Source organism: Pinus tabuliformis, chromosome 6 (genome assembly GCF_031772625.1).
Source record: "Pinus tabuliformis cultivar Carrire ecotype Pingquan chromosome 6, CPIR1, whole genome shotgun sequence".
Taxonomy (NCBI): Eukaryota; Viridiplantae; Streptophyta; class Pinopsida; order Pinales; family Pinaceae; genus Pinus; species Pinus tabuliformis.
In genome coordinates, this window is record NC_142292.1 from 2,006,277,331 (window position 1) to 2,006,291,353 (window position 14,023).

General features: G+C 38.0%; 1 protein-coding gene across 1 annotated transcript; it reads right to left on the reverse strand.

The window, feature by feature from the left end:
- Positions 1-12,236: 12,236 nt before the first annotated feature.
- On the reverse strand, positions 12,237-13,385 carry LOC149267298 (uncharacterized). The gene has a single exon (XM_089398462.1). It carries the CDS (start codon positions 13,162-13,164, stop codon positions 12,472-12,474), a length of 693 nt encoding a protein of 230 aa, XP_089254588.1. The 5' UTR covers positions 13,165-13,385; the 3' UTR covers positions 12,237-12,471.
- Positions 13,386-14,023: the final 638 nt, after the last annotated feature.

The following is a 14,023-nucleotide window of genomic DNA, read 5'->3' on the forward strand; positions in this document are numbered from 1 at the left end:
TGCAGTGACCAGAATAGTTCTAACTATGTCTAACCTTGCTACTAGAGCAAAGGTTTCGCCATAGTCGAAACCAAATTGTTGTGAGAATCCTTTGGTAACTAGCCTCGCCTTATGTTTCTCAATTTCTCCTTTTTCATTTAGTTTGTTCTTGTATATCCACTTGACACCAATGTTGGTTTTGTCTCTTGGGAGATCAACCAATTCCCAAGCCTCGTTCTTCTCTATGGTTGTGATTTTCTGATCCATTGCATCAACCCAATGTTTCTCTTTTATTTCCACTTTAAAATGGGTTGGTTGTCAGGAAAGAAAGGAAAACAGATTCTATTTATTAAATTCGTGCTCCTACTCATATATTTCCCTGATGCTGCTAGTTTTTTTTTATTTTCTTTTGAAGATAATGAATCATTGTTGGATTCACTATTGGAAGATGTACCATTTTCAAGGTGGTATGGTTCTTCTTGTACCTACAATCTTGGCAATAATGGTGGATGAACATGAAAATTTAAAGCTTCATCAATTTAATCAAACCAAGATTTACTTTCAAAAACTTTAACATTCTACTTAAAATAAATTTCTTGGTGACTGGATTGTAGAGCCTATAGGATTTTGATTGTTCACTATAGACTACAAAGATTCATTTTTCACTTATATAATCAAGTTTCTTTTGCAACTTATTAGGTGCATGTAGAGCCCAAGAGTGTTGGGATACACTTCAGAATGCCTATGTAGAGCTGACCCAAGAAGCATTAGTAAACATGACCAATAATCAAAGAAATGTTGTTGCATATATGAGAAAGAAAGAACAAAGAGTGAAATGTTGGATGCATAATTTAGTCGATGACTCTATCTTCAATAATATAATCGGTGCATTGACAACAAAAGAAGATTGGGATATTCCAAAAGTTGCATATCACGGTAATGATACAATGAATATTGTTAAATTACAGACATTACGGGCTTAGTTCGAAACCTTGAAGATGATTGCCACAAAGAATGTTGACGAGTTCATGACTAGAGTCATGGACATTGTCAATCAAATCAAACTTATTGGTGAAACCATTATAGATAAGGAGATAGTTGAAAAATTCCTCTGAAGCCTACAAAGAAATATGTCATGGTTGTAATAGTCATTCTGGAATGCAAATATCTTACAACTCTCTCAGTTAAACAATTGATCCAAAATGGATTTTGGATAGACTCCTAAGTCTAAGTGTTCCTCACTGAGGAAAATGAAAGTCCAAGGAAGTTCCTAGGAATAGCCCCATTGCAGAGATCTTTTCATTCTAAATCTAATGCAACTTGAATGGGTAAAAATGGACTTAGGATGTAGAAGTTATTGCAGAAAGAAGATGCCCTATGTTCTTTAGAAAAAGAGGAAAAATCCTCTAAAATGGGCCAAAAAAAAACCCTTATAAATGGAAATCGCATTGGAGGAGGGCCAAAGGCAAACTTAAGCAGAAAGCGAAGCCACCCCTGATTGCTGATCCCTGACATATTGGGTCGAAGGTAGGCCTGCGCATAGAACATAAGGTAAGGACCCTCAGGCCGATGCAATATGTCGATCGTTGATATCGGTAGATCGGCATCGACAGTGGCATGGGGCTTAAGGCGAGACCCCGCGTCGAGCGATATTGTGATCGCCGATATCGGCGTTGGCGGATCAGCGTCGGCATAGGCCATGCCATAGGGAAAGACCCCAGGTCCATGTGATACGCGATTGCGATCAATCGCATCGCAATATCGTGTCGGAGTAATACGACAGAGCGGGGCCATATATATATGTGCCGATACAATGCGACCGGGCCCGAAAGGGTTATAAACGCCACTGTATAATTATTTCAAGTCCGATATGAGCCATTTTTCGAGATTTTCTTTGTATTTGGGATTTTTAACAATAAACCAAAATACAAAGGAACCCGCACCTATGCGACTTGCGATAGCGATTTAAAGGTGGACCCGATGGAATATAGGGTAGATTTAAGGATATTTGAAGTCCGATAAATGACAAAATGATGAATTTTCCCGTGTTCTTAATGTATTTCTCTGTGTAAATAGAGAACGCTATTTTTGGGGATTTCAAAGGCCCGATGGTCCCTTCCGTTGCAGAACAGGTGGCCACCATCCCTAAAGGAATTTGGCAATGATTGCTAACACTCAGAGAGGGATTTGAGTGGACAAAGGCCGACAGCCAGAGAGCCCAGAAAATGAAATGAATGGACAACATCGATTGGCTTAAAGCCACAGAATGACAGAAAAAGAAAAAGATAAGTAGAGAGCCAAGGCGCAGCTAAAAAAAGAAAAAAATTGGAGGCTAAGCCAAAGTAGGAATCTAAGGCAAAAGAGAGCAGCGCAGAAAGGGAAGGCAGAGAGAACGTAGAGCTAATGCACAGAGCAGCTGAGTGGAGTCACTTGGAAGTCAAGTGAAAAGCCCAAGAGCTGTCATTTGTAGAGAGTTAGAGCCAGAGCCAAGAGCCAAAAAGCTGAGAGCTTCAAAGCTAGGGAGAGATGGTGTTCTGAGCCCATTGTTCCTATGTAAAACAGTGGAGTTGAGCCAAAGAGCTTGCAAAAGGACTTTTCCATAATCCCAGAGAGCCTAGTCAAATTGACTAGAGCTCAAGGAGATGTAGCCCAAGAGTTTTGGGTGAACTCCACATTAATTTGTTGTCTTATGTGTGATGCTTGTTGCTGCATTGTTCACTGTTATATGCTTTATATTAGTTTAAACAAAATCATTTACAACACATAAATAGTTTAAACAAACATAAGCATACACCCATTATTTTCAAGCACATATTTAATTCTGCATTGGTTAATCATAAAGACTTGGGAATATTTAAGCTTTGGAAGTGGGAGAGGTCCTTGCAAGTTAGACAAGAAGCCTAAGTGCCCCATTTTCAGATCAGGTGGTATCATAGCTTGAGATTGATTAACCCCACCTTCGAAGAAGGTTATATCAGAATTCTTGATTGATAAAGCAAAGACTGCTTTTCTGAAATGTGTCTAAACAACAACAAGCTGATTGTATGCTTTGTTTGCAGACTGACTATTGTTTAAGTTTGTAGAGGTGAAGGGAAAGCTATTGATAGCTCAATCCAGGAAGGACAAGAAGGAAGAAGGGCTGAAGGATTCTTCTATCCCAAAAGACCTCGAGGCAGCCCTCAAGGCACAAAAGGTTTGTTGCAAAAGGTTTCTTAAATAAACTCTTTAGTAATCTTGTTTGAAGTTCTTTTGTTCAGTGGCATAATGACAACTTCTACAAGTGTATCCTCAAATTCCTCCTTCATCACAAGACCCTATGATGGAGACTTCAAGCAAGACTTTTTCATCATGATGGAAAAGGTGAGAAAAATGTATGAGGATGGAAGGAAGAGCAGCATACTTAGAGAGCAGTTGAATTCCATGAAGGAAGAGAAGCAGTTGCTTTCTGACAGACTGGAGGAAATGGAGAGGCAACTTCATATTGAAAATATGAACCTGAAGAGGATGCATGAGTTGGAGTCACAACTCTTTGTTGCCCAAGAAGCCTTAGCAAGTATCAGCTTGAAGAAGAGGTAGGCCATTCCAGTTTGTCTTCAAATTCTTCTAAGAATGCTTATATTGGTTCTTTTGAAAAACATACTAGAGGCATAGGTTCCAAGCTAATGTCCAAGATGGACTATGAAGGAAAGGGCTTGGGAAAGCATGTGCAAGGTATTGTTGAACCAATAATGGTTGAGGAAAGGCCTAAGTATTTGGGTCTTGGCTATGGACAGTCTTATGGAGAGAGTTACAAAGCTGCCATGAAGGCCATTGAAATAGCTCAAAGAAGGAGTTGCATTGTAGAGTGTGAATATTGTGTTCAAGAGGAATGCAATAGCTTGAAACATCACTTGTAGGATGCAGGTGTTCAGAAGCACACACTTGAACCTGGTTCTAATCATATTCCTTTTGATTTTGCAAAGCATGGTAAATTTCCACATAAGCATGGGAAAAGAATTGCATGTTACTTTTGTGACCATCATGTTTCTAGATGTTGGAAGAGAATGGCCACATACAGGAAACTTTTGAAGGAAAATAAGCAAAAAGCCAAAGGTCCATTGGACAAGGAAAATCATGCTGTCAAGAGGATGCACATGTGTTGCACTTACTACCATAAGTAAGGGCACCTTGTTGAAAGATGTTGGACTCTGAATCCAACAATTCTTCCACAAAAGAAAAAGAAGGTGGAAAGAGAAGATGACAGAAATGGAAAGGAAGTTTCAATGAATGATGTGTCTCAGGATGATTCACATGTTGATGCTGATGTGTAGACAAAGGAAAGACCTTTGAACTGGATTGGTAAGAAATGGTTAGAGTTCTTTTCTAATTAAGGATTGCATGTCTATTGATGCGTCTATTGGCATTTCTTTGTTGATGAGATGCAAGTTGTACGTTTCTACCAAGATGGTGAATGGAAAATATTGAGTGGGAGACTCACTTTGTTGCGGCAACATTATATTTCATTTCAGCTTCAAAAGTACAATGTGCTTAAGTGAAAGTTGAAGGATGAAATGCATGCATAAGCATGATGTGCATGAACATAGGGATGTTGATGTTTTCCTTGTATTTGAACTTGTATGTGTAATTAACTTATAGGGTTGATTGCTTCGACAAGCATGTGATGCAATGTTGACTTGAGGAAAGTTGACTTAGTCTCCAAGATGGAGATAGTGATGAAATGTTTCATCTTTTGAAAAGAGTCCTAATGGTCCTTTTCTACATGCTTGACTTGAAGGGTCATTTGTTTTAAAGGCATGTTTTGTGGGCTTGTTGTCTAGTCCATCATTTGTATGCAGATGTAAGACATGGAGGTGTTCACAAGATGTGAAATCTGTTTCTTTTGTTGAAGCAGGAGTTTAGGCCATCCAGTTGTTGTCTGTATTTCTGTTGTTGTTAACAGTTGTTGTTGACAGCTTTTCAAACAGGTACAAATGAGATTTTTGTGGATCAGGTGTACTTCACATTTCTTTGAGCCACCTTGGATCAATGGTCAAGGTAGATAAGTTTAAACTACCTTCTGTGACCATCTAAGTAGGAGTTCTGCAAAAAGGCAAGGAGGAACATAGTTCTTCCCAGGAGGACCAGCATATCCAGGAAGGAAAATGGTCAAAGGCTTTGGTTCAGAGGCACTACGAAAGGCAAGTGTATGTAGGCTGGAAGAAGAGGGTGTTGGTACTCTCGAGTACTATTCAGATCAGTATATCAGTCTTTTGGAGACCGAAAGTTGTTTTAGTAGGAAGGCGTGATCCAAAATGGATTTTGGATAGACTCCTAAGTCTAAGTGTTCCTCACTGAGGAAAATGAAAGTCCAAGGAAGTTCCTGGGAATAGCCCCATTGCAGAGACCTTTTCATTCTGAATCTAATACAACTTGAATGGGCGAAAATGGACATAGGATGCAGAAGTTATCATAGAAAGAAGATGCCCTTTTTTCTTTAGAAAAAGAGGAAAAATCCTCTAAAATGGGCAAAAAAAAAAACCCTTATAAAGGGAAATCGCATCAGAGGAGGGCCAAAGGCAGACTTAAGTGGAAAGCGAAGCCACCCCCGATTTCCGATCCCCTACATATCGGGTCGGAGGCAGGCCTACGCATAGAACATAAGGTAAGGACCCTCGGGCCAATGCGATATGCCGATTGCCGATATCGGCGGATTGGCATTAGCAGTGGCATGGGGCTTAAGGCGGGACCCCGCGCCAAGCGATATTATGATCGCCAATATCGACGTCGGCGGATCGGCGTCAGCATAGGCCATGCCATATGGAAAGACCTCGAGTCCATGCGATACGTGATTGTGATCAATCGCATCGCAATATCGCATCAGAGTAATAAGACAGAGCGGGTCCATATATATATGCATTGATGCGATGCGACCGGGCCTGAAAGGGTTATAAATGCCACTGCATAATTATTCCAAGTCCAATATGAGCCATTTTTCAGGATTTTCTTTGTATTTGGGATTTTTAACAATAAACAAAAATACAAAGGAACCCGCGCCTATGCAACTTGCGATAGCAATTTAAAGGTGGACTCGATGGAATATAGGGTAGATTTAAGGATATTTGAAGTCCGATAAATGGCAAAATGACAAATTTTCCCCTGTTCTTAATGTATTTCTCTATGGAAATAGAGAATGCTATTTTTGGGGATTTCAAAGGCCCGATGGTCCCTTCCGTTGCAGACAGGTGGCCACCATCCCTAAAAGCGTTTGGCAATGATTGCTAATGCTCAGAGGGGGATTTGAGTGGACAGAGGCCGGGAGACAGAGAGCCCAGAAAAGGAAATGAACGGATAGCGCCAATTGGCTTAAAGCCACAGAATGACAGAAAAAGAAAAAAGATAAGCAGAGAGCCAAGGCGCAGCTAAAAAAAGAAAGAAACAGGAGGCTAAGCCAAAGCAGGAAGCTAAGGTGAAAGAGAGCAGCGCAGAAAGGGAAGGCAGAGAGAACGCAGAGCTAATGCGCAGAGCAGCTGAGTGGAGTCACTTGGAAGTCAAGTGAAAAGCCCGAGAGCTGTCATTTGCAAAGAGCCAGAGCCAGAGCCAAGAGCCAGAAATCCAAGAGCTTCAGAGCTAGGGAGAGATGGTGTTCTGAGCCCATTGTTCCTGTGTAGAACAGTGGAGTTGAGCCAAAGAGCTTGCAAAAGGACTTTTCCATAATCCCAGAGAGCCTAGTCGAATTTACTGGAGCTCAAGGAGATGTAGCCCAAGAGTTTTGGGTGAACTCCACATTAATTTGCTGCCTTATGTGTGATGCTTCTTGCTGCATTATTCACTATTATATGCTTTATATTAGTTTAAACAAAATCATTTACAACGAATAAACAATTTAAACAAACATAAGCATACACCCATTATTTTCAAGCACATATTTAATTCTGCATTGGTTAATCATAAAGACTTGGGAATATTTAAGCTTTGGAAATGGGAGAGGTCCTTGCAAGTTAGACAAGAAGCCTAAGTGCCCCATTTTCAGATCAACAATTAACTGGATCACTTCTGTCACAAGAAACAAGACTTAACATGGGAGAAGATTCCATGGAACAAGCTTTCAAAGCACACGTCTCTCTTGGCAGAGGCAGAGGTAGAGGATATAGAGGTAGTAGCAAGTGAGGAAGAGGAAGATGCATATCTATGGAAAATCATCATGCAGCAAAACAATCAACATCTTCAAAGAAATAGACAGATAGAAGCAGAACATGGAGAAAATCTAATTTCTAGTGCTATTATTGCAAGTTTGGGCATTATGAACATGAATGCAAAAAGAAATAGTAGGCTCAACAAAGAGACAGTGTCCATATCTCCAACAATGAAGGAGAATCCTATGATACCATGGCAAAGAATGCAGAGTTGTTATCACAGAAAATAGGAGTTAACTCCATACCAATTTTGAATCTATTCTCTGTGTATTCCCGTCTCTGCATTCTTTGTCATCAAATCTAAATAGGTTCTCTATTATTCTTCATATGATACCTCTGTAAATAACTTGTTATTGGAAGTACAAAGTGTTGTTGTAAAATTATGATACTTGTATGTGATGTTGCCATATAAGTTCCTAGATTTAAATTCTCTATTTAAATCCTTTAAGAATATATCTACCTTTATTTTTGTCAAATCTATATATATATATATATATATATATATATATAGATATATATATATTAGTTTTCCATGAAACGTTTGTGCAAAAAATATTTAGAGCTAAGACTAAATTTAACATAATTCATAATTCTCTTGTCAAGCTCATGAATACAAGTCAACTCATTAAAGTTTAGTGACTTCATTACACCATTATGTTGAAGCCTCATAATTCTGTTGCTCCAACATGGGGGATAACCACCTGCTCCGGACCTTAAATACAGCTCATTTTCCGTTTGAAGTGATGGCTCCGACTGGGGATGATGAGACCAGCTTCCCAATGTGGTTTTTAAAATGAGAATGCGTGGTTTTGAAGCGATTGCAATAAGAATATTGATAACTAAATGGCCTATTCTATCATGCAAATATCTAGCTAACTTAATCTAATATAAACCCGGGTATTCTGTGTGATATGTGATCTAAAAATATATATGTTTGACATGTGATAATAAAGATCATTCACGCATTAAACAGAGATGATAATGTGTAAAGATAATTTATTTGACTAAATAGTTAGTCAAAGAAATGTATAAACTATTTCGCATATATTAATTATCATATATGAAAATAAATACTTTCAGCTAGGCATCATACAATAGTGCAATTAACACATAACATAAAGACCATATTCCATATATAATTCATGAAAACAAAATGTTATCACTAATTAAACAAAAACATAACTAATCATACAAGACAAAAGTACCATATGTGTGAGGTTCTGCTCATTTGACTAATGAGATAGATCAACTCCTTTCTTCAGATCAAATTATTCTCCAAGTATACAATAGTGCATCAACAAAGGAAAGTAGTTTGATATTCCAAAGAAATGACAATGTTCCATAGTTTCATCAAGGCATTCACAAACTTACAAAGGTGCATTCTTTGCAATTGTTTTTGATAAAATTCAGGACCCTTCTCCAAATGCATGAGAAGGGTATAATTATTATCCAACTAAAGTTCAAAAATAGATTATACAAAATATTTGAGGAGGTTTCAAACAACCTTCCTCTTAACTAGCAACTAACTCCAAAAATAAAAATGATTTGATGAGCAGAGGTTATAACGATGATTTGTTGTTTGCTAGCTTCTCCTTTAGATCACATATATTGGACATCGGTTTCACTTGAGGAGGTGCCCCAAACTGCGTTCTGACATGCCCTGTGAAGATAACATTTATGAGAGGTGGCCGCATCCTTTGAGTTGAGTGGAGTGAACAATTGAGTGTCATGATTTGGCTATGAGGTTTGACAGGGTATTGCCAATATGCCTCTAAGTTAGTCTTTGATAACTTTTTGATCGCTTCCCTTTGGGTTTTCACCTTTGCCTTCAATTTTTTATCTAAGTCATTCAAATCTGGCAGTGCCTTTGGATTACCTTCTTTCATTAAGTTGGTAGTGTGCAAAGTATGATTTATTGTTTTTACTATGTTCTTTGTCACTCCTGCCACTCTTGCCACTGCTAATTCAGCTTGCTTGATGCGTGCATCCCAATCTGTGAATAAATGTCCTTATGTGTCTCCTCAATCTTGGGTATATTAGCTCTCATTCCTTCTTCAGTTTCCTTCCATACAATGAATTCAGCGATTTTTGTATTTAAATAATTAAATTCAGTCCTCTGATCAATCGCCTTATCCGTTAGGTGATCACTCGTAATCAGATAAGGAGTGACATGCGACATTCTTTGGAAAAATAAATATTGTTGTTTTGATAGAAGGGAATTTAGCTCTAATGCTTCTTTGATGAATTCATCGACAGTAGGGACATCTTTATATTTTTCCATGGCTTCTTGCAATTCTTGGATTTGCATGTTCTTCGTAGAGATGTCTGCTTCATGGCTTATCTTTAATACCTCCATATTCTACTGCAATTGGGCTAGTTGTTCAGCGGCTTGCTTGTTCACACTTTCCTTCTCAATTTCAAGTTGTTGCTTGAGCTGCGCTATCTTTTCTTCCCTTTCCCTTAACAAAATAGATACATTTGTAGCTTTATCCATGGTGGCAGTTGCATATGCCCCTGTAAACTGTGACAGTTTAGTCAAATTTTCGGCAGCATTGGAAGGAATATCCTTCTATACTATGTCCATCAGCTCATTCCCTGGTGGGATCTCGGGTGTTTCCAGCCTCCTTCTTTTCCTCTGTCTTCTCACTACAGCCTTATACAATGGGTTGTAGAACACATCTAAAGGGGGGATTTCAGTTGCTTTTAGGATGATTTCCGATGTGGGCAAAGCAGGAACGATTTTTGTATGCTGCAAACTTGTCCGTTACTCATCCATCAGCTCAGACTCTGAAGTTTTATGAGTTTGCAGAGGAGTGTGATATTCTGTGGTTTCCTGGGCATCTGTTTTCTTAGGAGTATCTTGTAGCCACTTATTAAATTGGTCCCATTCTTGCTCCAATTCACTGCTTTTAATTTGGGGACTAGTATCCTTAGTTAAGTCACTTATGACCTATTTTTCAACTGACCTTCTGCTGGATTCCACTGTATTCTCTGTATCCTGTGCTTTCCTCGTATCCTAGGCTTTCTTATTAAAAATAAATTGATGCAATGGTAAAATGAGCCCATGACATATTTGATAAAAATGGGGTATATAATGGGATTCCCAATTCTGTTTGTGGGTGAGATGGATGGGGTAGGGGTCTTGCAAAGACCATTTCCAACCCATGATTGGAAATTTAGTACAGAAACAAATGGCATCCATGATATAGGAACTGAAGTAAAATGGAGGAAGATTCTTTGTGGAGGTGGATCTCTTTTGACGGTACTCAGAAATTATAGCAGTAGCTAGGCTATCAAATAGGATAGTGGCCTAATTCATTATGTGGGAATTGACACAAGCATCAATTAAAGGAATCCATTCTATGGAAAACTTGGTATTATTAGGTAATCCATATAACCTACGGAACATAGAAGTTGCATAGTTATAGGGGTTTTCCAAAGAAGCTACAGGATACATACCCGTTTTATCATATTTGAATTTGTTCTCTAGGACCCTTCAGCCCTGGATCATCTTAAAAGGTTCTTCATTTTTCTTTGCAAATTTGGTTAAGTATGATTTGTCATATATGTCCTAAGGGTCAGGTATATGATACATTTGCTTCAGATCTTCATCTTTGAATGACCCCATTAGCTCCATCTTCTAGTTCTTGAATTGCCTGTCTTCAATACTGAGATTTTCGACCACCCATCTAATCATATCAGTGTATGGGAGTATTTTCGCTCTTGCTCCTATTCTGTGAAATAAGGAGCAAGAAACATCTTTGAATTGGACCCCCGAAGGTTTTATTGAGTCAGTTGTCACCTTTGTGACTGTAATTTTAGGCCGCTCATCGTCAAGAATGTTATATATGACTTCCCATGATGTCGCTCCTCCATCGGCGCTGCAAACTGTATCAACAAAAATAGGCTACATATCTGATACCTCAGACTTTGTAATGCTCTGCGTCTTCTGCTTTTGCATCACCTTCCGTAATGTCTTCTATTTTGAAGTTTGCCTGAAACAAAAGAGATATATCAGCGCACACAAAGGAGGGCAATTAAGGCTGAGAGTTCTTTGAAATGACTTTGAATCGTGGAAATATTTTGCATGAGATTTCAGTGTTAACTAGCCATAACTTGAAAACATCAATTCCTCTCCTCGAGCTACTAAACATTAATTACTCTGTCAAACCACTCATTATTACATTAAAATTTAGTAACTTCTCCATGCTTCACGCTTTATTCGCACATCGCAATTTTCAAACGTTTCCATATAACGTTATTCGAAGTTAATGTGAACTGCGATTGCGAAAATCGAAATATCGCATTTCGCAAATTCTTAAGCTGTGACACAGTGGCATGCTTTATCAATTTGCGATTTGTGAAATGCGATCACGTGTTATTAAAGTGTTGTGATCGGAAAATCGCAGTGGGGACCCATTGCATATCGCATTTTGGGATTTTTGATGGAATGTTAACGATTGTTACATGGAAAACTGTGAGATGCGATTTGCGATAAGAGCTTTAAGCATGAATTCTTTTTTGAAGGTTTTGTAAGGCAAATTTATAGACTTAGCATTTATTTTCAAGGCCTAAAAATCCCCATTTATATGTCAAATATTAACTATTACTCGTATAAATGGTGGTTGTTACATATTACACCACATTACAAATTAATATTAATATATTTTGAGAATGGCAAAATTTCACTAATTATTATGAAACAATTTTTTAATTAAATCTTCAAAAGTTTAATTTTTTTTTACTAACTAAAACAATGTCTTTCTCTAACATTTGAAATCATTACTTAAAGTAATATTTTAATCAGATGTACTTCTATTTTAAAACTTTCTTTATTAAAAAGGATATTACTTTCGTTTCTCGATATTTTATTGTGATTATCTTGTCCAAAGGTATGTTACAAACAAAATTTTGCTATTTACAAAAAGTAGCGTTAATCTACTTGACATAAACAGATCGGTATGTAAATTGTTATTCATTTCTGAGATTTTTATCCAATATACCCCTGGAACCAGATAATTATCTAGTGAGACTTAATAAGTCTGAACAGAGAGATGAGAACGAGCAATGCTGACCATTAAAATTCATCGATGATGGAATGGATCACTGGTAGCAATATTTTTTTTAATTAATTTCAAAAAATTTCAACACAATCGCCTGCAATATCCATCCTAAACATACACGATATGGACGGTCACATGAGTTTACACCACTGACTTAGTCTGTAGTATTTGAAGTTTTGTGGATTTCAATCACCTCTATTATACCATCTAACCAACCCATTTAATATCCATTTCGATGTGGAGGCTGCGACGCGCCATCACATGACAAGAGCGAAAATACCTTCGTCGTGGAGGTGCTGGCAGCATACTGTTCCTCCGCAACCACAGCCATCACGTTGTAGCCGCGTAATGCGCCTATTCACATTCAAAAAATTCCTTCTCACTTCATTCCTGCAACTCATTATAGCTTCAGGTGAATCGTACATTTCCTTCTCCTTCCCACGTTCTTGAGGAGGCTGATCAATGGAGATTGCAAGGTGCAAACTGGGTGGCAGCTCTGATCCTCCATGAGTATCAGATATTAAGGGAAACCAGTCGTTGATTGATAACGTGGGAGATGCCAACAAATCCTTCCATGCTATTTCAAACCTTCCCATCAATTCGGACGCTCGAAACATACTTCCCAGTACTCCACTGCTCTTTTTCCTGACCTCAAACCTAACAAACTGTTTTTGCAATTCAGAAATAACATTAACATCGTCAATATTCCCACCACACTCCAAGCAGAATGTTTGTTTCCATTGAGGGTTTGGCGTTGCCATCACCTCCCTCGTATTCACTGCAATATTATTATTTCCCTTGCCATTGCCACTGGACAGATAATATCGAACGAAAAGGCTGTCTCTGCCCCCAGCAGGCTTAGCTATAACATTTCTAGCCTCCAAAATCTCCAAATTTATAGCCATACCCTTAATGATAACCCTTCCATAGGGATCTTTTCTATTAGTCATTGAAGCCAGATTTCTGTATCAGCCAGAAGCTTATAGCACTAACAGCTTTGCAGCACACTTATAGTACACACCGCCTTGAACTTTGCAGAACTAACAGCTTTGAACCACTTGTGCATGCTTAATCCAAAGCATACCAAGATATATATAGGTATAATGAGAAAGGACCAGATTTTATCTCTATAATATTAAGTTTGCAATGAGCCTAATGGATTCTACTTTTGTGAAAACATCTAGTGAAATATGCAATCCAGATCATGTTAGAATCCAATAGATTTTATTTCAATAATCTATTGACTACTTGTTTGTCCAAATTGGGCTGATCTAGATCATCTCAGTGGAATCCAATAGATTTTATTTCAATAATCTCTTGACTGCTCGTTTGTCCAAATCGGGTTTAGCCGCCACTAGAAGACGTCCTATTGTAAACTCTAAAGCATTTCTCAGATTTGGAAATCTTTCTCATTACTTTCTCATCATCGGTGAATTTTTATATACTTCCTTTATTTTTAATTCATGTTCTTAGAATTGATTTTAATGGATTTACATTTTACATTCCTGACAAATTTAAAGCAAGTGAGAGAGCAATTTCAAAATCAAAATCAATTTTGAGTGAACTTGTTCTTTCATCCCAAACCTAAGGGACGTGTAAGAATCATCAATGAAGCATTCATTAATTAGACAGCATTAATGAATAACAACCAATTACAACTACAATTACAATTATATATATATATGAATATGAATTCAGCCATTGAATTAGCGCTGATAAAGGAGCCTCTTCTATAAATATTTTAAAATATGACGCCTTATTTCCAGCTATATGCATCTAAGAAAAGCAGATTATGCCTTATCCACTGCA

What these genes read in the sequence shown, in the direction of transcription:
- LOC149267298 (XM_089398462.1), bottom strand. Translation starts at nt 13,164, where the DNA reads ATGACTAATAGAAAAGATCCCTATGGAAGGGTTATCATTAAGGGTATG.